A 25,864-nucleotide genomic window follows, 5' to 3' on the forward strand; every position below is an offset into this window, starting at 1 on the left:
ATTTTTTATTGATGTATCGCATTGATCCAACAGCTGATTGCAATTGTCAAGATCAGTTGACTCGTCCAGTTGAATACTCACTTTTAGAGGATTGGCTTTAACATCTTCTACTATTTACAGTAAAATATCATCACTGAGATCTAGAATGCCCGGTCAAATTACATTGTTCGATAACAGAATCTGGCGAATTTTCTTTTGTGCTTAAAAACCTAATAAAAACTAGCAATTACTGATGCGCGTGGTTTTACCAATTTCTCTTTTTTTCTTAGCACAGATATGCCACTTGATAAGAAGCTTCTAGTAAGGGTGATAATATTGTTGAAAAATAAGATTGTTGAAATTCTTTAACAACGTAAAAAAACATATAAGCATTAGGTAGCTTTGAATTTTGTATTACACTTCTAAAGTTAGAATCTTCTCTCGTACTCAGGTTAAGAATCACTGATCTAATAACATGAGTCCCGAAAATCAAGCCGGAATGCGACTTTATTTTTATTTTGAATAATACTATGTACATATGTATGTACAAACTTATGCGGACACGCCCTTCGAATTGTATTCATAGAATCATGCGTATCTTATGCATACTTTCAAATTGTTTTGAAAGTGTATAGAACGCGATAAATCAAGGTCGACTACCCGTAAAATTCACATTTATCACCGCCATTGATGCATTAAAATGTTCGGAACGTACGCGGATAGGTAAAAATCTACCTGTTTGAATCCGTAAATCTATGTTAAAATATTCAAGACGACCGTGTATAAAAATCCCAACTTTCTTTCGAAGGGTTAACTCGCTGCACAGTAGGCGAGACTCGTCTATGTATGCACTGCACTGCACTGCACTATGTACGTATGCACGTCTCGTTTCTTTACGCCCCGTTCGCTCCCGTTTGAAAGAGACAAGCATAGCGTTTCAGATACATACTACTCTTCTCCTCACCCACATCCCATCCCATTATATTAATCATTGGGGGAATTGGAGATTCGTTAAGTGCACAAATGTCATTTATTAATTGATACTGCATTCTTATTTGGTCGAATTTGATGCATACAGACATACAGGCCACAACCACGCGCACTCCGAATTTAAATACATTTTGTTTGTGGAATAGAAATTACTGATAAAATATGTACATACATACATATGTAAATCCACATATGCCACGTCTCTCTCCGGCCCGATGCATTCTGTATGCAATAAACAGAGATGGAAATGTAACATAGAACTGACCACACACATGATTTGAGTTTTTGAACACTTTTCCTCATTATGCATGCCCTCGTTCAAATATCAACCCATGATATTCAATATGGCCATATGTATGCGAGTGATTCGTTTGAAACTTTGTTTTTTGATGCTTCGATCGCACATATACATATGTATGTACATACATATACACGATTGCAGGCTATAAAAATATGTATACTATATGGGAGAAATGCCGTATCTTTACCTGACCTCAAAAGAAAGTCTCTTATTTCATATGCGTGTAAAAAACGAGATCCCTTCCTTCTTCTGTGTTGACTGACATCTATGGCGAAGTTGCGGCACGCGTGCTGCATCGATTTTATTTCATTTGTATGATTAAATTTTAAATTAATTTATAGTTTATCTCGAGACGTGGTTCTCTACTTGAACGATAGCCATAATGATAAGATCCTTGCGGTTAAGATCCGATCAAAGGGTGGTTATGTAAGAATATTGTTATCGCGTGCGCTCATTTCAATTGTGGACACGATGGAATCATAAATACGACACCTTTTGAGATTAGGGTGAGAAACACTGTACAATTGAGAGCTGAGATCTGAATTAACATTTGCAATCATTAAAGATTGGAACAAATCTTTTAGAAACATCGATTCAATAGTAGGTAGGTACATATTTATTCATGAGTGTTTTTGTCATACAGTTCAGTTCATTCACATCGACAACGTTGAACTCTGATTTATAACCCCTTGACTTTCAAGATTATATCGTGTAGTTATCCTAATCGACTTACGTAATTATTGTCCATTCTACATATGTAAGCATATAAAAAAATGGTTCGCCACCAATGTCTCAACTAACGGTGCATCCTTTTCTTTGTCCTTTTTTTGTTTCGTTTGTAGGGTTCCTTTTTTACATACATAGATATTTATATTCACCGAGAAAATTTATTGTAAGAGCGCTTCCTCTGATCGATTTAGGAAAGTTTAAAATGAAATGTAGGTCACGATTTTTTATAGGTGTTTGAAATGCACCTTTCTTGCGTTGGGACAGATGCGTCCGTAACTAGATCCACTAGTTTCTAAATTTATAAACCTTCCTAAATCAAAGGCCGTCCGGTTTGTATTTTATACCTACATACAGTTAAACTAATAATAATGATAGGTTTGGAAATTTTAAAGACTTCCTTCGAAACATTGGTCGTATTGTATGTTTAATTGCACACTTAAATAGGATATTTTCTCTTGGGAAAGTCTTTTGTCCGAACGGTTAGCCTTTTCAGTGTGCGAATGGTTACCGTTAAGTTAAGTTAAATTCATGTGTTTGTGAAATGTGTAACTGATTCATTGATACATTTTTATGACGGTTGAAATTTGAGTTATGCTCGTTTTGAACGTCAAGGCCAAAGCATGTAAGTAAAATGGTGAAATTCTACATTAACATAATCATTCTTTCTTTTTAAAATCCCGCTACATACATAGAAATCTTCCTTGAGTACAGAACGTTTTTCAATTACGTACAGTGAATACGACGGAAGTTAGCATCGTGTCGGCGGATTTTCTTTCGTTTCAAACTTCATAAATTATGATTTCGTCCCGAAATAGGACCGCTTTACTGTTATTTTCTCTCGCAAAATTCATACAAACGGCGGCCTTCTCAATTTATGGCGGATTCCTTCTTTTTGCGTGCATTATTCAGTAGCAGTTTCTTTGAGCGAAATAATAGTAATAATAAAGAAAAAACAAAGTCGACACAATAGATACGACTGCGACGGTACCGTTACGTCCGCATCAGGTAGTTGTCCCACACTTGGCAAAAAATAACAAAAAGAGGATTCCGTAAAAATTTGCACAGATTTTGGGTACACGCACAAAAAATATTGCACACAATACAGTTGTGCAACAAAAGGCGTGCGTTTCTCTTCAACCCGCTTAAATTGTCTCATTATTATTACGTATATAATTTATTTTCGAAATGTAACTGTACGAGTTGTACGTCTTTAACCGTTATCTTTCGCCAGACTTTGTAACTGTTCATTGTCTGCAAGTTTTCCTTTTTTTTTTGCACTATTAGTTCAGGCCTCTCTGTGGCTACCCGGCTTCCGAGAAGGTCCGTCTGTTCTTATTCCCAATTTAAATTATCCGTATTTTCTTAGGAAATTAACCGTACAAATATACCCAAAGCGAATACTACATAGACATTCTATTGAGAGCTATCGAGATATCTCGTTAAACTCGATCGTATTCTCTTTGCGAAAAAAACAAATACACGGGTATTTTTTTCAATACCGAAAACTTTTATCTATCTTACATTCGAGAAATTTTAAATAGACTAAACAATACTTCATTGCCGGCGTATTTATTATACATAGATATATAAACTTAATATGCGATATCGGGAAGACCGAGCTTTGCTCAATAAAGAGGTACAGTAATTAGCGAGAGGATGATTTATTTATAATATACATATATACATATGTATGTGCAGTATATATGTATATGCTTGCATAATGTGTGGACTAAAGTCCTATGGTTCTATGAAGCGACAGTTCGTTGGCCTGTAGGGCTGGCGTGGCTTTCATCTTGAATTTTGCTTATTTCACAAATCACAATAGCTTCTGTAAAGATTTTCCAGAGGTAGAAACACATTTTATTGTAATTTTAAACAATAATAGCTTAATCAGTAGTGTATTTACTAAAATATCCGAATTAGAATCTTGAGAATCAAAAGATTAATTGGACAAGATATAAATTAGTCGGCATATTGAAATCCAAGTTGCTGCACAAGTCCAATGCACTTAAAAAGTATGAAACGTTGTATGCTTGGTATAACGAGTACACATGGTAGTGGACATAGTGGACGGGCCACGTGGCTAGAAGAATAGACGAAAGATGGACAAAAGAAGTGCTTGAATGGTACCCGAGAGAATGCAAAAGGGTAAAAAAGGAAGACCGCAGGGAAGATGGGTGGACAAAATTAGGAAAATGTGCGGGGTGTGATGGATGAGAGTTGCGCAAAACAGAGACGAGTGGAAGCGTGTGGGAGAGGCCTTCATCCAGCAGTGGATGGTGAATGGCTGTAAATGATGATGATGATATCGATCCTATTTATGATTATTCACATGTGTGTACTTATTCCCCAGAGTAAGTATGATCGGTTTGTGAGGAACAGTCCAAACAATCAGTGTCGACAAAAGTTAAGGCAGTGTCCTTTCCGAGCGCGCATCCTCAAATCCAAGGCCCGACAGGGATGACTCGTCAGCCTCGGCTCATTTTCGGAGCATAAGTTACGCGCGATGCAAAAGTGGCACGTGTGAGGTCAGGGTCTTGCGTTTATGTAAGATTGTTTACAATGTAAAATACGTAAATACAACATACATAAATAAATGTTTGTGTGTGTGTGTGTGTGTGTTGTTCCGGTGAGGTTGCTAGTCAGCCAGCCAGTCAGCCAGCTAGACAGAGTCTACTTTCCCTTTCGCCGCGCGCTTCGTTTCAATGTCAAGGCGAGTCGAGTCGACTCGCGATACATACATACATACATATGTACATATTATGTGCAGTGGTGTCACCCCAAATTTGGAACAACGGGTTTCCAATTTTTTTTTCAAAAAAAATATTTTGAAAATATGTACATTTTTTTTTCGTCCCAGGTACTATTACATGAAATATCATTAAATTTTCAAGAATTAGATTAAATAATGGGTTTTCGGAAACCCATGGAAACCATTAGGGTGACACCATTGATGTGCATTTTTGCATTTGCATCACATCCGCACTCTTCCCACCGCGGCGATTCGAATGTGAACCTCAATACCTCACTTGACCCATCTAAACCCTACTTACTCTCCTACCCCGCTAATCCTCGTGTCCACGGCACAGGTGATACTTTTAAAGGCCACAGTGATCTTTTGCGCATTACGATCTGGCAAATTTATATTAGATCATGGGCACACTGATCACTGATCAGAGACGATTATGTGTGTAAATCATCGATAAAGTACCTATTCGCATCATGTTTTTAATTGTATAATTTAAACGGCTCGTGACAAATATACATATGTATGTATAATACATACCTGTGTACATTTAAATATTTTTCCCAATTTATTTATGTAGAAATGTGTCGGTATGAATAATACTCGCCGTATTTTCCGCAACGGTTGCATTTTCTCTCGCTTCCGGTCGGTTTTCCGGGGGTGACGTCACCACCCCCATCGATCTGGCCCCTCGCACGCACACTCACACCCTCCCATCCCCACGATTACCCCTGACATTGACTTTCAGCGTGTTCGCAGACAGCTGTTGCGCACCTTTTATCCGTCGATTGAAGCTTTTCGAATTGAGGCCTCATTTGCGACCTCATTTGGGGACCTTGGCCCACACTGTCTGCGGTTCCGTAAACAGGTTTCCAATGTGCATACACGTCAAGGGCGGAAGAAGAAAGCGCATACATGCATCGATAATTAAATCATGCGATAAACGAGACGAAACCTTGCGTATGATACGATAAAAAACTTATTTTTTCGGTTTGTTCCACCTCTGTGTGTGTGTGTTTGGTCAAATAATTGAATTCTTGTGAATTTATTTGAGATAATGATTGGTAGTGGAAGGGCTTGAAATAGTCGAGAGATATCTCTTTTCGAGGCCACTTTCGATTCTATCGACGTTTTTAGCGTTTTGGCAAAGGAAGCTGTACATGTTTTTGGGCGCATTTCCGGCGGAAATGCGTCCGCTCTGCACGACAGAGGAGCTAACGGGTTAACGGGCACGTTTCGCACAAGTCTGATAGTTATTCCGAAATATGTGTGTGAAGGTCGTGGTGGTGTCGATTCGTAGAAATGCCGCCGATCGTCGCAATGTCGCCGAAGATCCTCGTCAAGCAAGATCCTCGCACGACACGGCACGATCGACACATTCAATTTTACTCCACCATACATACGAGTACATACATATGTACCTACAATTAATTACACTTATATTGAAAGAAATACCATTATATTGCTAGCATTATTATTATAAAGATTTTTTATTAATTCGTAGAAATATTTTCAAATCAATTTTACAATTCAAGTTCATATCGATTCATTTGTTTTCAAATTTTGTATTTGATTCATTTATTTTCAAGATATAATGTTCGGCGGAAATCGACACGGAATACATTCATAAATATATAGAATTAACTAGAAACATTGGTAAGGCATATCAAAATAGAACAATGTAACGTGAGTACATATAATATAATATAATATTAACTTACTAAATTATCTTACAATACATGTACAGTACATAAATATACGTATACGTAGATATTTAAGAATGTATTTACACGACATTCAGTAAATAATAAACTTCTTTTTAAATTTTATAAACGACTTGAATTGTCCCTACCAATTCTGGTAGAGTAACCTAATTAATTTTCTATTATACCATTTACACGTATAAACAAACTACCACTTTACAACTTTTCATTTCAAAAAGAATTATTTATTCATCATACATATGTATGTACATAAGTTGACGGTGTATTAGCCGATCTAAATTTTAATACGACAGTGAAAAGTTTCATTTATATAATAAAATACAATTCATATAATGTAATAAGTGCTTACATATGTATAATAAACACACGCACATATTATGTATATCGATCGAGTCTAGGGCAAAGTACCTTTCAAGTACGCGACCTTCACTGAAACTTTTGATTTTTGCAGTGCTGTTAGTTCCGTTTCGTCGCCGGGAATGGAACGGTTCACGTGCGTGTGAACCGGTTTTTCCGCGGTTTTTCACGGCTAATTACAATATAACCGGTCGATAGGAGCACGCGATGCCTTCCTTGGTTACCCCTGCTCTGGCCGCATCCCCGCTCCCTTCCTGTCTCGCTCACTTCCGGTTTTTCCTCGCCGTCCCCTACCCCCTTGCTCTCACCTCACTCCACACTCGACTCTGTTTTCCCGGAAAAACGCCTCTGGTTTTCCGCGTTGCTCAACCGAACTGTTCGTTCTCGGAAAACTGATCGATATATATTTTTTACATACACACTCTTGTGTATTATATTATATTATATGCAACGTTTTAACTCTGAAAGCGATTTTGGAATACATAATGGTATTGCGCTGAAGGTCGTAAATTCCAGTGAGCTTTGTGCACGACGATTTATCTGATTTGTGCACGTCACTGCAAATATTTGCTACGAAAATTAATTCGTATGATAAATTTGTTTGCGTTGTTTTCAGTAGTGAATGAACCTTATATTTCTACAGCGTCGTGCTGAATTTTACCCTCAATGGAAAGATACTGCGATATGAATTCCACGAACTTTTTTTGTATGTAATAAATACTTAAATAGACATAAACATACATATGTAGGTACTAAACTCGTTGATATTTTATAGTGAGCAATGCAGAATGTATTTATTTATTGCATACATAATAGTCGTTTGACATTAACTATTGTTTTGTCGATTGCGATTTTTTTTGTGTGTGATTTCGTACGATTTGTTATTTATTACCGTGTATGAGAGAGGAAAAAAATACGTTGCGCATTAAAAGCCATTTTTTTGCTCGTTTGACTTTTTAACGTTAATTTGGCAATATTATGCATTTTCGCAATTTAACGTGTGTGTATTAATTTTTATTATGATTTCTTTAAAATACACCGGAAAAAGTGCAAACGTTCGCTTAGGGTCAATAAACGTCCACTATCGTATAATGACCCTAATTTTATTATTTATTTACACGAATTGCAAAATGCATTGTTCCGGCATCGTTTCAAAATTTCAACACTCCAATGCCAATTACATTTTGAAACAATTCCATGTTCATATTTTTATTAAAAATAAATCGGGAAATATGCATCGATTTTAACTTTTTTTTTTGATACGTGTGACGATTGCTGACGATCATGGATGCAAGTCATGATGTTTCCGATTCACGATGTCCTCGATCGATGCACGGTGGGCCATTTTTACGTCACGTACCCTACCTACCTGTATGTATGTATGTACCTACCGTTCGCATTTAAATGCTAAAAGCGCAAGGCGAATCGGTCATAAACGCTATCGCCAACTCTGTTTACGATTCTCCCTTTTATATCAAATTTACATAATTCCTCTACACCCTTCTACCACTTTTTTCATTCCTTGCTGTTATAGTAGGCATTCGAAACGGCAGTTTTTACGACAGAGCAGATTTTTTCCTTTTTGTTTTGCTTTTTACCTGTTGAGTGTCTTAAACTTTTTAGTCTTGTGCTAAGTTTTTGAATAGGTTGAAGTTGCAACCAGGAGTGTAGAGTCGTTAAAGTAAAGCGCGAACATATCTGACGTCCTAGATTAAGGGGACCGTAACCTTTTTGGGAAATGGGCCGGTTCAGAATTTTGGAATTTATGGAGGGCCGGATGGAAAAAAATCTTATTGGAATCCAACTCAAACAAATTTGCATATATTTTTTATATACATATGTATGTATGTACATACAAAAAGTAATTTTTTTTGTGCATATTTGTTGTTGTTGTTATAAGTTGGGGACGGCCAAATGGTATTCGATCATACTTCATAAGAGTCACACTTTGACTGGCTACGTAATCAGTGTTAGGATGCGAGATCGGAGTCGAACTGAGTGGAGTTTTGGAGTACATATTGTATATTATACATAGATAGTAGTAGGTAGTAAGTAGATAGTGTCATCTCGAAGATGGTGTTGGTGGCAATGGCAGTTGTTGACGTGGGCATTGAGCACTGAGTGAGCAGAGAGCTATAGCTTCCTTGACCTGGTTAGTGACAGTGGCAGTGGTGTGGTGTGGTGTGAGTGCCAGCTAGTGTAGTGGCAGTGGCGTGGCGGTGTGGCAACGGCGGCCACGGCAAAGTGGGTCTGATTTGCCGCCACTGTTATCACACGTTTATTACTATTACTACTACTACTACTACTCGCTCTTTCTTATTTATTTATAGGTATAAACTTCGATGCTCGACACTCTCTGTAATTATCTAGTGTAGTGCCTGTTGATTTCAACGGGCGGTTTCAAAAAGTAATTTATATACTAATTAAAATAAAGTTATATATTATAAGGTAATTTGTAGTAAAATTTTAAGTGCACGCATTACACGCTCGCCGATCCAACCCGTTCACCCGTTCGAAATGATGAATGAATGTGTGTGTATCTTTGTGGATGTCCATATGTGTGTACGCTCCCGCGCAGTGCATCTGACTCTGACGTCACCCATTCCAAATCAGATGAGGAGTACATGTCAGACGCTCCACCTTCCCCGCCTCTCCTCGACACGATCGGTCGTCACGCAACATCCCTATAACGGATGTTTAAAATGCACCCATTAGTCAGAATGTATCTACGTTGCTCTAATTCAGAGCCACGCAACCTCTTGATATTCGCGGCACACACTGTTTACGACTCGTAGAGTTTGTCAGCTACGTACATACATACGTACCTCATCGGCAGTCGCTAACTAGTCCGTACATATGTACATAGGTGACAAAACGTTAACTAACACCGGTTTTCTTCCTCGCACGCGTTAAATCGAAGTGGCGCCCGCGGCACAAAAAATGCCGGGTCACTCGTTTTGCCATGCTCTGCTCTAATTGGTTAAACGTTTTAGACCACTTCACGCTGATTGGTTGAGCGCCTCGTTCGCGTGTATTTGTTTTATTAAACATCTCTAGGCACAACATATCCGCCACATACATACATACATACATACACACATACACACACATACATACATACATACACACATTGCGTCCATTTTTATATATATTATAATATTATGTTTGGAAAAGTTTCGTAAATAGGCCACTTGAAAAATAACATCAGAAGAATCTTCGCGTACCCTAAATGCTATTCCTGACACTCATTACGTACATATATCAAATTAAAATGACACCTTTGTGATAACATGGCATCCGATACTTTCTTATATACAAATTGATTTCGATTTCGACTCTCAAATAATCAATATTATAAAATTCTGTCGTATTTTTTGATACATTCCGTTGGTACTAAATGTGCATTTTTTAAATTTATTTTACAAAAATAACATATTCTGATAGGCTAAGCGGAAATTGTAGAACTTTTGAAAACAACGCGAGTCGGCGCGATAAGCTTTTCGTGTCGGAACGTATGAATTTATCGTTGCTATAGAAGTTTGCATACGTATGTAATTATCATTCTTTTGAATAAATTAAATATGATCAATGTATATGTATGTATGTATATCTTCGTCCTTCAACATCTCTATTAAAAGTTTGATATGTACGGGATGTTTTCAACGTTATTTTCTAATCCTACCGGATTGCATATTAATTACAAAAATTAGTACGTGGTTTGTTTTCAACTTAGAAACTCGAGAATTTCCTGTGTGACAATAAGTTGTCGGCAAAAAGGCGATCGATCTATGCAAAGTTCAGTCCCTAATAAAAAGTCACGAGTTTGACCCAGTAAGTACATTGTATGTACATTATGTACATACATAGTTTGTTTCCTCGTGACTCGAGTGAGTACCTGTACGTTTATATGTACATATATGTACCAAACCATACCACAGATTTGTGTGGTGGCTATTGTTAGTAGGTTTTGTGGACGGAAACGGAAATGTGTTCCATGGCGGCAGTTATTTACTCTCATAATCGATTAATCCGCGATGGTCACGCCTGTACAGACACGAGGTCGTGTCGCGCGCCATTGTCCCTCTACCACACCACACCGCACACTTACTTGTCATTTGTGACATTTCTGGCTTGTGACCCACCTAACGGCAGGTTAACGAATCGCTTCATTCACATTCAACGCTCAAACTTATAATTTATTGATTCGACAGTTTATTCGAAAGAGTACCGTATATATATATACCGTATATGTACCTTTACATGTATAAATTTTCCGCTGAAAGTGTGCATGTTCCGAATATGTAGGTATCGTCTGAATTGAGTTGCACAATTGCGCCGCTTCCCGCTGCACAAAGTGCATCGGAAGAGTGAAGAGCGGCGTTCTTTAAATGTCATAATTGTCGGTGCGCAACGGTTCTGTGATGCAACACAGTCGAAAAAAAAAGCTGTCATTTAAAATAATTTTCAATGGGCCAACGGAGAAGGAGCTCACGTACCTCAAGTGAGTGAGTACCTCTCTGGTGTACGACACAACGTAAGCCGGTTGTGCAACACCAACAGCCGATTACCGTGCTAAAGTATTACACGCGGCCAATAACTGACGTCACACTTTCGATACACGAACCACGAGGTCATACCTACCTGCTGACTTTTTTCGATTCGCCGCCATTCACAGAAATCAAGGGCTAAAATTTAACAAATCTTAATTTCTATTTTATCTTGGCTGCTTGCTTTCAATTAGTGCGCGCACGTGTCTCGGTATGTCTGTTCGCTAGTCTAGACAAGAAGCGCGCAACTTGCTGTCTCTTCGTACTATTTACATATATACATACATACATACATCCGTATATCTCAATTTGGACGGCCAATCAAATTCAGTGGTGTAGTCGGGCCAGGTCGAGGCAGCCACTTTTTTCACCGCCCTAGTACTTTTCTTTTTGAGCCCGGTCGCCGCCCTGGCATTTTGATTGAAAATTGTTTTATGACTTAAGACGAGAAGAATAAGAGGGGACTTAATCGAAGTCTTTAAAATAATAAATAATCATAATTGTCCATGTCCAATCTCATTACGTTCAATGAAAACACTCATCTTAGAGGTCACACTCTCAGACTCCAAAAAGAAAAATCAAAAAAATTGCAGAGCTTCCTTCTTTTCAAACAGAGTGGTTAAAGTTTGGAATAGTTTTCCCAACAATGTAGTAAATTCTGAAAACCTTATTATTTTTAAAAACAAGCTAGAATTCTTTCTTAAGCTTGAAGATTTTTGTAATTCTTCTTTTCCAATATCTTTTCTATATTTTTGCCTTCTCTTAGTTATTATGTTAGTATTTTATCTTTTGGTATTTTCTCTTGTTTCGTATTTTATTTCACGTTTACTTTTTTTTTTCTTTTACCTTATTATTGTTATGATTATTTTATTATTTATAGTAAGTCAAACCCCATGGGTCTATCGGCTTTACCGCCTTCCTCGTGTGTTATTAATTAAAATAAATAATATTTAATTTTTGTAACACCTAATATTGTGAGCAGACTCTGGTTACCACAACACCACTGCATATATTATATGTATGTAAGATTAAAGAGTTAAAATCCAAGATCTTTACGATTTACATAGGTAGATCAACGGTTATCTGTCTCGAAACTATTAGTTGAGACAAATAAAGAAAGTCATTCGTTCATCAGTTAGTACATATGTACATATACATATATGTACAAGCTACTGGTGAAAATTTTAAAGGCGCCGATGCGTTTTAAACAATTATCTGCAATCGGAATTCGATCAATTAGCGAACGTGTTTCGGAAGTGCACGTGTACAACTTCCGGGAATCAATTCGCCCGTAAATATCGGATTAATGTGAAACACTGACACAATGTCAAATTATGTGTAATAAAACTGAACGGGAAAAGCTTAATAATACACATAGTTAAAAGTTAAATCTACCTGCATGTGTGTATGTACATATGTGTGTGCATATGTACATCGAGATCGTTAGATCGTAATGGCGGAAAATTTTATTGTGTTGATTGGTGGTTAATTAAAATGGCGTTTATACGCGGGAAAACAAACTTACCGCAGACGCGAAAACAAATTATGTATTTTAAAATCCAGACCGGCAATCGTAAAGTTAATTGAGTTTCTGCTTTAAACAGTGAAACTAACTAACCGATAATTGTTATTATTCGCGCGAAGGAAGAGTTTGTCAGTGCGAATATGGACAATTAACAATTTATTGCAAAAAAAATTTAAATAAAAAATAAAAATAAATTAGATGACCCACTTTTTACGTGTTCATACATATGTATTGATCAGCGTTTCTAGGAAATTGTAATGGTTTTGTTTTTTATTTAACGTAAGATTAACGACTTACGTGTATCGTATGTATCTATTTTTCGGTTCTAAAAGGGTCAATGTCACACTTTATATGTCTCGAGAAAAATTTGAACGTCCGTCAAAAATAACGGAATACGAAATTGAATATTCGAATGTCATGTTTCAGTTTTTGTATTGCGAACATTATACGTACATGTACATATATATGTACATAAATATTCCGTAAAAATTGACGGAAAGTGAAGCACCATCAATAGCAGTCTGCCTTTTAACCATCATATTTGAAGTGAGTACTGAGTGAAGTCTAAAAGTGGTCGGTAATACATACATATTGTATTATAAATGAGAGTCATTGGCTTTTTTTATGTATTAATGAATGAACGTTTGCTTAGTCGAGTCGAGTCGAGTCGAGAGCGGGATGAGCGATTTTCCGCAAGCGTTTCGATATGTATGTATGCAAAGGTCGCAGCCTCATTCGAAAGCAAAAGTTCGCTTTCGGTTTCTGTGACGGGTTGCGTCACCAGTTGAATCCTCTGTCTCGCTCGCACTCCCTCATTCAGCCCGTATCTCCTTCCCGCTTTGGCATTGAGAAAACGAGTTTTCCACTTCGCACCGTTCCAGAATGTTTCGAAGGTTCGACGAAAATTGCAAGTTTTCACACTAATACATATGTACATACACTACAAACGACTTTAACTCCATAACGAGAGTTTTTCACGGAAGGCTTCGCAAAATTTCCACGGAAACACGTACGAGAAATTCGACACTAGGATATATCACGCGCGTGACTCACGTTTGGCATGTTTAGGGTAAAAATCGATAAGTCTAGACTCGCTCGTATGTATAATATTTGTATTAAAAGGGTTAGTCAGTTACTTCCGGGTTCTACTAACATTACTATTATTGAAAATATCAACCGACTTTTGCAACTTTCAGAAAATTAAAATCACAGACAAAACCGGAAGTATTTTTAACTTTTTTCAAATTTTTTACATTTTTAGCAACCGGAAGTAAACTATTACAAACTAATCGTTCGATATATCAACTTTTTATTACTACTTCTAAGTATATTTTCCGACGTAAATTTAACTCTAATTTCTTTTTTATATGAATATTGAAATAAAAAAATAATCATCAACTATATTTGAATGTTAAGTGTTAAATTTATCATACATAGATATATCTGATTCGAAACATACATACATACATACATACATTTTATACCTTATTACCTACCGTACATACTATGTACATACTTATGAATGAAATGGACATGAATTTTGATTTATTTAAAATATTGGAAATATTATAGATTCCATAAATAAGAGAAGAAAAAAAGCTGAATGGAATATATTGTGTATTGTAAAAGTCAAGTGGCGCTACGCTACTCACCCTTGGATTAATTTCAATTTATTCACATGGGACGATCGAAACGGCTCGTTTGATAATTTTTCCATGCTAAAATGTCAGTTTCCGCGAGATTTCCTCGAATTTTTCCAGCAAGTAAAATTTAGCCTTCGATTTTCCCCAGCATTGGTGTTGCAGCAGCAGCAGCAGTGGTCGGTCGGTCGGTCGGTCGCAAATATCTTTTCGTCTTCTTAACATAATGCTGCGACCCAGTTACTCGACGGCAAAGTGTTGCAAGACGGAAAGCCTTGGATTTATCGCATACTTTGCATCATCAGAACACACACACACAAACACAATTGACTCGAGTACCTATGTACACACGTATGTATGTAGTACTCACTTGCTCATGATTCGATACTTTATATCGAATTTTACTTTTTTGTACCTTCAGTTTTCACCTTTTGAGTCCTTTTCAACGATCTTAGCACACATACACCCACTCACACCTGACTGTATATACATATTATGTATGTATACACATAGAATTGGTCGTATCGATCGTACTCGGCTACGCGGAAGTGCGGAAAACTTCCCGGAACTCGGGAAAATTCTCTTAGGGACACCCTCACTTACAAGTGCGTACATATTATATATGATATATGCACTCGTACATATATGTACATATATTTGAATACTTTTATATTACTTTTTTCGTTTGACCAGAATCTTTTTTTTGTGTATTTATACAAATGTATCTTTATACAAATGTGCATATATGATACAATTAACAAATTTAAATGATATATTTTATTTATTTTTATGTACATGTGGTATTTTTAAAGAGAGTTCGTGGAGCTACGCAACCTTATTTTTAAATCCAATACAAATTAATCAATTCAATCAAAGTAAAGTTGAAATATTTGTAAAGTATGTAACTGTCCCTGTCTCTGTTCGGTAAAGGAAAATTTCGCTGGAAAATATCAACTATTATGAATTCGAAGAAAATATGAATATTATTGGAACTCAATTTGAATTGTATTTTGATGTTTTTATTACTAGTATGGGTTTGTCCGTATCCCCGTCACATTGTTGTATCTGCCAGACAGCTGAAATACCAGGATATTGAAATGTAATACATAAAAAAATAAAAATTGAACATTTATTCGCATGTACATTTGTATGTACCTATGTAATAGAAAAAAAGTATCGGGGACTGGGTCACTGACGGAGATACACGTACTTTTATAAAGGTACAGGGTTCGCGAAATTACGCAACCTGCATTTTCACCGAATCCCATTTTGGCCACCAATCCTTGTTATCAATAAGTCACCGCTTATGGACCTTTTCCTCGAACGTCGGCGGCTATAGCACTTTGAATTTATTTTATATTTAATATTTATTATATATTTTATATTTATATTTAATATTTATTAAAAAAACGAATATTTATTATTAGATTCGCCATGTTTAAGCTGTTTATATTACAAATACTGAGCGAATCCGAGTAAAACAACTAGTATATAATATTTAGAACGCATCTAGTCATAAAAGACGTACACGGTTATAGATTACCTAATCCACGGAGCCGAAGTATACATATTGTACGTAGAAAGTGTTGAGAGAGAGAGAGGGGGGTGGGTGGGAGAGAGAGAGAGAGAGTCGGGTGACGCAGGATTACTTCCTGTGTTGCGGCCTTGGCCGATGTGAACCCGAGCCCTTGAACTTCGGGCCTTCCGGGCGGGTGGGCCGCCCCAGCGCTGAGGGGTGGGCGGGTGGGACACGTGTACGCCTAAAGGGGGAAATGCGGAGAGAGAGAAAGGGATGGAGTACTATCGCCGAAAGGGAATGAATAATGCGAGGTCCGGGGACGGGGAGTTGTTGCGGTGGGTGGGAGGCTGGGGATAATCACGGGTCCGTGAAAGGATTTCCTCGGAACCCCGTGGATTATCTTGAGACACTGCACATTAATTTTAATTACAATAATAGAATTATAATAATGGAGATTATGGTCTCGGGGTCCGGAACTTTCCGACGGTCGTCAAATCTTTCCAACGTGCATATCTGTAATAAAAGGGACCTTCCTGTTTGCACTCTCGACGAACATTTCATAGGTGGACGGACCTATCATCAATATCCTACTCAATCATCGGAATTAAGATCGTATAAATACAATAAAACAATTTTTTTTTTATTATTTATGTAGTACATATTTTTTAGTTAAATAGTTCGTAAATTAATGTTATTTAATATTAGTGCATTTTTAAATGTAAGCTTTTCAAATCAGGTGATTTATTATAGACCGTTTTATACAATTTGTTTGTCTATTAATTTTTGAATTAGACCCTGTACATGTTTTTGTTTTGATAAACTATCTATCAGTGGTCTGAGCAGCGCGGGGTAATTCGGTATACATGTGTACATAGTTGTAAAAAAGTCGTTGACTTAAAGTGTACATATGTATATATGAGTATCATCTCAAATATTCTTTGACGTATGTGATTTTCTAAAAGTGATTTCGTTATTGTTGCAGTAGACACTGTGTTGCCGTTGTCACAGAAGAAGGCTTTATTACATGGACTTCTGAGTGCACCAACCCACCCGCACCACGCTCATCACCATCATCAACATATGCAACATGCGCATGCACTTCTCACGCAGCATCGCACCAACCAGTACACCACGACCTCAAACGGTAAGTTCTATGTAATTCACTCTCTCCCATTCAAATCAAAAGTACCTACATACTTTAAACCTTTAAACGCTGAGGTTCGATTTAAAAGGCTTACACACATTATACGAAAAAATAATGACGGATGGGTGTTAAAGAACGAATAAGAAATACCGGTAGTACAACAACTTAAGATACATACATATGTACATATGTGAAGGGGGTAAATTGAGATTCTCACACTGTTCCGAGTATTTGGGATGCTGGACACGAAAGGGTCAAGTCTTTCCTGCGTTTAAACGCGTCGAGTGTCATCTCTATTTAAGGGCAAAAGAAAGCGACAACTAACGGTTTTCTATACAAAACGTAGCGATAGGTGAGACGACAAAAGGAACGAACAGGATAGGGGTCAAAACTACTAAATGTATAATAAATGTGAGATCGAGCAATGTGCACATGAATTATGTAAATTATGTTAATGGCGATAAATCAAGTCAAAATTCAACATCTCATTAAACACTCGCTACTTTTGTATGTCAATTCGAAATGCTCAAATAGCAGAACAAAATTAATATTTTCGTATTAAATTCTGATTGTAAACTTGACTATCGTACTTAATTTGTCTGATAACAGGAACTATTCCTTAAACGCCTTAGTTGAATTTATAAAAATGTTTTGATTAGATATCCAATTCTTGTTTCTCACAATATAGGTATTATGTACATACATGCATATAAGAAATCCATTAGTAGTAATATTTTTATACCTCGAGCTTTTATATTGGTAATGACGAATATTTATATACATCGCTGATTTAATTATTCGATTATTCTTGAGTGTAAATATTTAGCATTTGACACACATCAAATGTTATAATTTGTAAACGTTATAAATTGACTTAATCGGATTGAAAGGTGGTTAAAGAGTGAATCATCTTCATAAAATTATTAGCTTTAATTCTGGTTTGTATAAATATTTAGTTCTGTTTGTACAATATTTCCCATGATGCGTCATCTCGAAAGGAGATGGACGATCGAGTATAAATTAACATTGTACGAGTCTCACAGTGCATTTGCTGCGTTTCTCATCGGCTTCCAGTATGTAAATCCCGACGTTTTTCTAGAAAATTTGAATTATTTGCAGCGGTCAAATCCGCCGGTTAATTGTGTCCAACGGACAAAACGCGTTTAACCCTGAATTAATTTATGCCAAAACCGTGTGCACCTTTCCCATTGTGCGTTCGGTCGTGTTGCATTCACGACTACCAGATCTATTATACAATAAAATATAAAAAAATAAAACATTATGCATGCACTTTTATGTCCAGGCATTGTACATGTAGCGCTGGTCCTCTTTCCTCACTCACCCTTCACACTCTTCGTCCGACTTATTCTCACATACTAAATGACCACTGCAGCGTTGCAACAATGCGAGGGGATTGCAGTTCCGGATTGCGACTGCATTTTTTATGATCCGACCCGATCCGAATTATGTTTTGCATCAAACTTCCCTTCGTCCCTTCGACCCATGTACGATAACTTCTTTCGAATGCATATTTATTTTCGACTAGATTGAGACGGTTTTTGCACTAAAAATACGTTTCAAATAAAACGTTGAAATTTCATAATTGCTCGATGTTTTCAAGGCGGGTCGGGTCGGGTGGGATCGCACAACGAATAGACGCACGGCTACTGAATAGGCTAACATACATACATATTTATGTATGTACTTGTATTCGAAATGTCACTTTTGTTGTAAAAAGGTTGTGACTCCAATCACCTTGAACGTATTTACAGATTTATCGAAATTAAAGTGCATTTCGAGAGCACGGTTGGCCCCTTTTCGCGAGCCTACACATTTTTCTATAATGCATTTTTATTTTTAAACGGTTTTCTTCGCTGCATTGTTCCATTCGTGATTAAAGTTGAATTAATTAATTAGAGTTAAATTTGTGCGGTTCCGGTATTTTTCAAATATGAGGAAGAGAGCTCGTTCGCTTTCAATTGTATCATAATAATAAAATAATCCGGTTCACAATAGCGCGGGGTCATAATAACTTACGGCCAGTCCATTGTATCGGGCGTTTAGGGGTTGAAACACCCCCCCCCCCCCCCTGTGTATTCAGTATCGTTCGACTTTGGTCCGGCATCAACGGGTTAAACTCTGCACCGATGAAAATAATGTCAACCTTTTTTTATTCCATGCGAATATCTATTATATATATATACATAGGTATAATATAAGTAAATATTTACTTATGTATTTATGGAAGTCTTCCTTTTCATTCAATGCGAAATGTAATCAATAGTTATGTACATCTAAAATTATATTTTTTCAAGGGGATGAAAAATGTTAATATTTTTAGTAAAATATCAAAAGTATTATTTTTGTCCGTACCATTTACTCTTACCATGTCCAGTGGCGTGCGGTGAAATTCTTCCTGTTTTCGTCGCACAGCCTTATTTACGTGTGTGCGAGCAGTACTCAAGGGGATGCGGTATGACAGAAGAGGATGCGGTATGACATCACAGCATCCTCTTGTATCCTACTCGCACAAATGTAAATAAAGTTGTGCGATAGAAAAAGAGAAATTTCCACCGCACGCCACTGATATGTACATATGTATAAAAATAACTTAAAAAGATTGTTATTTTTTAATTTACGTATAGCGGGCTCTACACTCGCTAATATAATGATACACATGTCGTGAAACACATTTCGTATTGAATTGGGTGTTTTAGTTGAAACGAGGGCTCGGATACCGATGGTTGTAAACGGCAATTGGATAGGGCGTGCTCTTTTGATGAATTGTGATGACCGGTGGTCAGAGTTAGGGGGCCTTAAGGATTTTCGGTTCGCACTTCTTTCATCTATTATTCGCTTGTGGGAAAATTAACCGGTATCAAAGGGGAAAGGAAGTGTATGAAGGAGATTCCGTTACTTTTTTATGACATCAATTGATGTGTGTATTCCCCGTAAATAAGGATTAGGGTTATGGCGATGAAAAACTCGCAATTCAATAACACCACAAGCGAAAAATCATTATTGTGTTTACTTATATTCCGTTCTGTTCTTCGGATGCAATTTTCATTTGTTTACTAGGTCAAAGTATAATAACATTAATAACAATGCATACATCAATCATTTCGAAAGCAAATACTTGACTAATCTCGCTTACACTTCTCACGTGTATTGAGAAATGTTCACCGCACACTATGTATGTATGTACATATGTACATACTTCAGCATTCGATGCTGAACATTTTGCGAAAGTCTTTCGATAGTGCTACACAATTTATATTTTAAAAATTATTTGGCACTGAATTTATATATTATACGATTTATTGAAGTTTCATCAGTTTCAAATTTTTTAAGTACGTTTATGTACCTACATACATTTAATTGTAATAATCTTAGAACTTTGTTTATAATCTCATATGTTCATATATGCAATACTTTTTTTATTGTAATTTATTTTTATATTTCGTCAGTATTATTAGTATTTACATTTTATTATCTAGTACTTTTATTCGGATTACAATTTTTAAGTTAATGAAAATACCGGCCAAATAAATTTTTACATGCATACATACATATGTACATAGTTTCCCACTTCTCGACTGACATATTACTCTCTTGCGATATATCATTATCTACAGCCATTCGCCATCCACTACTGGATGAAGGCCTCTCCAACACGCTTCCACTCGTTATGCCAAGCATACAACGTTTCATACTTCTTAAGTGCATTGGACTTGTACAGCAACTTGGCGTTCAATGTCCAAGCTTCATATCCATACGTCGTCTCTGGCAAAACACATTGATTGAAGATCTTTTTCTTCGGGCAAAGTGGCATTTTTATTTTAAAAACCGCTTTCATTCGTCCAAATGCACTTCATCCTAATTTCATACGTCTCTTTATTTCTTCACTACCGGGCATATCTATTATTTGACCAAAATATAAATAATTATTTACTACTTCTACTATTTCATCATCTCATCATCAGACATGCAATAACTATTGAACATTCGTTTGGTCTTATCTACGTTAATTTCCCTGTCCATCTGTGTTAGTCTGTTAAGAAAGTCAGCTGGATCGCGAGCTATTAAAACTCGTAACATCTGCGAACCGAAGATGACCCAAGAAGCGTTGATTTTTACTCCTGATCTGAAGTTCCTGAAAACTCCCTCAAGTACCGCTTTGAATCACTTAAGCGAGATGATGTCTCCATGTCTTACTCCTTTTCCTAGGCTAAATCTATCTGTATCTGAAAAAAGTTTTACCGAAGCTGTGGCGTTCTTGTATATTGCAGCTAAAAGCCCCACATAGGGTTCCGGCACTCCCTGTGTTTGTAGATCGTTAAATACTGCATTTTGACTAACTATGTCGAAGGCTTTCTCATAATCGACGATACCCAGACATAATGGCCGTTGATACTCGTTGAATGTACATATTTACTTACATAGTATGTACATTCATATGTATGAAGATAATGCGAATTTTAAGCTGATGAGTTTCGTACATTGCCATACGATTTTAATATAAATCTAACATTATAATTAGTCACCGGAGCCTGAGGGGGCCGTGTATTGTTCAAAGGTTGTAAATGCATTGTTAAAGGTTTGCCGAACAATAGATAGCACTGTGACTATCCTACCTCTAATTATAATACTTTAAAGTAAAATTGTATGTATCTCTCATAAAAATTGTGTATATCTGTAATATAGTCTTTAAAATTGTTTGTCATGTGCATACATATGTATTATTTAATATACTTGTACTACACGGTACAAATATAACATAAAACTGCAAATTCAAATCCTGAAATTATTATATGTACATAAATTCTTGTAACATCTACATACATATACATATGTATGTAAGCTGTGAATTAACGCAACTATAGGTAGCTTCTAGGTATCACATAAAATATAATATGTAGGTACGATATAAAGCTGTATTTAAATGTAACTGTATCCCATTTCGTTCATCGACTGGTCATCATTGACTCATTTACGTTGCATTCGAAGAATCTGTCCCTAGGACCCTTAATAAACCCTTTTGGATTTTTTTTGATGTTGTTGAAAATAAACAATGGAATGCGCAATGTGTAGGGCAGATGCAAGCGCGTGTCCCATATTGCGTCGGCGTTAGTAAACAAATATGTAGGTTCATATTGTGCATGCATACATATATCCCTTTGTGGTGCAATATACCACGCAAAAAATGTGCACCTTGCGCATTCGAAAAGGGTTCGCTCTTGACCGTCATTGTCGGCGAACAACAATATGTTGTGTACCTTCTTAACGAGAAAATGTGCACCGATACCGAACAATAACAGCGTGGAACACCTGAGATAGGCAAAATTGCAAAACTTCAATGCAACTAACTTCGAGACGTTTCCTAATAGAATTCACCCATATTATTCAGATCTGAATTTTCATTCGGATTCGTCTGGGTGGGAATTTGTCGCTTTAGCTTTCAAGTTTTTTACTTTCTCACTCTCAAACGTTGCCATTTCCAATCGGGGTGGGGTACCTACTTACATATTTGGACTTATTCAATTCAGTAATCGAGTGTAACCTACGCCAGCACGCATAAATATGTATGTATATACATATGTGTGCTGACAGAAGAAGGAAATCGTTCAATGAACCGATGAGTCATATATCATATAAATTTGAATGTTTATTTATAGAAATGATTGTTATGATGATTAACATTAATAAAATCCAACATAGAAGAAGAAGAAGAAGAAGCAATGAATACAAATCGTAATGGAAAAGTTTTGAAGGACGAATTAGAAAGGTGCAACTATTGAACGAACCATACATACAATTTGTGACGAAAGGTTGCATCTGACGTGCGTTTTCCACGTCAGATGCAATATATCCTTTTCACTTTCTTCCTGTATTTATTGTGTTACGACAAACATTGTTTGAATAAACATCCACGATAGCATGTGCCAAACCGACCTATATATCTATGTATGCGTCTATTATACATATATATATTTACATACATATATGCATGTACATATGTATGTACATATATGTATAAGAAGTGAAAGTTGGAAGCACCTTTCGTTCTTCACAAATATATATGTACATATTATATTATTATAATAAGTTGCATCTGCACTTTTGAATCTTTTGTTATTTTTTTGCCAACGTGTCCGTACTTACATATAATACATACATATATCCGTTCCCATCTCTTTGACATTGTTCGCACTTTCAATTGACATTTTAATTGTTCGTTTTTATCTCTTAAAAATTTGAGGTTATCGTCTTGTCATTTGGTGACATTTCTCCGATATGCAAATTTTCACGACTTCTTCATATAAATATACAATCGATAAATATGTTTGACATTGAAACGTGTACAGATTACAACATTGTCCTCTTTGAAATATCATGAGATAACTCGAGAGTACTGGAAAGTATTAAAGCAAAAAAAGAAACAACAAAAAGAATCACTATGAAGGGGAATATTATTAAAAGAAGAGCAAGATCTTCATACATATGTATATAAAAAGGAATTACATGAATATGTGAAATATGAAGAATTACGGAGGGATCTGATTGGACATTGGAATAGGATCTTATTTAATACATCAAGGACTATCAAAAGCTTAAACATGTATGGCGAATTAAACCAGTAATAATAAAAAAATAACGTTTCGGTTAGAAAAATTATGCTCGATACTTGAATACGAGAAATTAACCCTTCATTGTACGCGTGATTTATTGCGCATGGCAGGGCAGGGGTTCCCTTTCGATTTTTGCGATCATTATTTTTCACGGTTGAATCACTCGATTTGTTGATATTCGCATATTGTGCAACCCTCTTGTTTATTTTTGTGCAAATTTTGGAATTTAAAGGTGTGTAACAGAATAGCAACGCCCTTTGCAAAGACCGATGGCGAATCGCCTTTCATATTCCCCACCCCGTGTTGCAAATCTGATTCCTCCTATTGCAACCCTCAACAGATGGACCAATGGGGGATGATATTAACCCCAGAAGCATCTGCCGCTTTTGGGATGCGAAGTAAAAACAAGTTGTTTGCGCAAATGTGCTATTTTCCATTAGCGACTTGCATACTTCACCGGGTGCGCCAAAACTACTCGATCGCTTGTGACTTTTACTTTTACAATAATATCTATTTTATTCAATTAAATCTACATATTATTCAAAAATGCACTTGAATCTAGCGTGCATTTTTGATGTCTCAATTTTTCACACATATGTATATGTATGTATGTGTCTTAAAATGATAAAAGTTATAATAACAAAATATGTTTGATATTGATTTAACGTAAGTTCATACTGTTGCAATCAATCATTCGCATGTTTGCCTCCTTGATTCGACGCCACACACCCAAATAGTGTATAATCGATTTCGTGAAATTTTGTTAGAAGATCGCCGACAAAAATTTTCAAACTTGTGTCTCTCTTCTTCTAATGTCGAATCCGTATTTGGACGTAAGCGACTACCATGGAAAAACATCGTTTATGGCCCGTGCGAATTCCGCCCTATTATGGGCAAGTCGAAACAATTTTTCGAGTCCAAGTCCTGATGTTCCGGAGCCAAGAGAGCTTCTTTTTCCCAAGCCACCGTTTGCCTTCTACTGTCGTTCCCCTCTATGATTATTTGGGGCCGCGAATAACGTGGCCAAAATATTCCATTTTACATATGTACAGCGCTTTACCGAGTCGAGAAGCTATCTTTACTAGTTATGAACAAGCTGGAGGACTGTTTCGTTCCTCACGTGCTCCTTCCATGAGATCTTTAACATCCTCCGGTAACACCACAATTCAAAGGACTCTATCCTATTCAGGCTTGTCAAATAACCAGAAGATATCGTTTGCCGTTTGCTTGTCGGCTCACTGAATATATCGTCTTTCGAGGACTCGAAATATTGTTAAACATGTAATTGAATGAACGTTTTAGCATTATTTTTATTATTACAATCGCCCAAAATTTTGTTTTTATAAACGGAGCTTTTAACACAAAATAGCGTTTGACATGAATAATATTATATAATAATATTTTGTTTTGTATCAGAAACCATCTGATGTATAGATTTCGTAGCATTTATTGTTAAAATTTACTTACATACTATATTTTGTTCATAATGAATTTTGTTATAATTTGCAGGTTCGCTGCCTCCTAGTCCGGCAGACAGTGGTGTCTCGGACGTGGAATCATCAAGTTCCGGTCACGCGTCAACGGATGAGGCTGCAAAAGCTCGACTGGCGGCGCCCCTCCACCTTCTGCCGCCCTTCTACTCCGCCCCCGCCCCCGCCCCGAGGGCGCCCGCGCCTCCGCCCCCGCATCTCCTCCACCACCACCACAACTTTGCACCAGGACGCCCCCACGGTCAGTAACCTAACTAATAACTACCTCACCACCCACCACCCACCACCCCCTATGCAAGTGTCGTTGCACCGGAAACTTTCTCTTTTCTCGTATTTTCTTTTCTTGAAGCTTTCCCATTTTCTCTTATAAATGTGTATCTACATATGTATATGTACATAGTAGGGGTTTCAAAAAACCGCCCGTAAGAAAAAGCCGGTTGACCGGCTTTCACCAGTTTCAAAAAAATTAAGATTTTTTTTAAGTTTTAAATTTTTGTATATCAAAAAAACAAATTGTAAATATAAATATTATATTATGCAAAAA

At 36.7% G+C, this 25,864-nt stretch overlaps 1 protein-coding gene and 1 long non-coding RNA gene across 3 annotated transcripts in view; one reads left to right on the top strand and one right to left on the bottom strand.

Moving 5' to 3' along the window:
* LOC143912065 (uncharacterized) overlaps positions 1-25,864 on the bottom strand; it is a 569,875-nt gene that overhangs the window by 467,443 nt on the left and 76,568 nt on the right. The gene's annotated exons all lie outside the window — the stretch shown is intronic.
* The window catches only part of Eip74EF (Ecdysone-induced protein E74), a 48,269-nt gene that overhangs the window by 2,236 nt on the left and 20,169 nt on the right, over positions 1-25,864 (top strand). The window contains exons 2-3 of one of the 2 annotated variants that reach the window (XM_077431183.1): positions 17,040-17,201; positions 25,340-25,561. In XM_077431183.1, the coding sequence (XP_077287309.1) occupies positions 17,040-17,201; positions 25,340-25,561 (384 nt within the window). The remainder of the gene's footprint in view (positions 1-17,039; positions 17,202-25,339; positions 25,562-25,864) is intronic. The other variant, XM_077431184.1, reaches the window with a different exon arrangement.

Source organism: Arctopsyche grandis, chromosome 5, assembly GCF_051622035.1.
Source record: "Arctopsyche grandis isolate Sample6627 chromosome 5, ASM5162203v2, whole genome shotgun sequence".
Classification (NCBI taxonomy): Eukaryota; Metazoa; Arthropoda; class Insecta; order Trichoptera; family Hydropsychidae; genus Arctopsyche; species Arctopsyche grandis.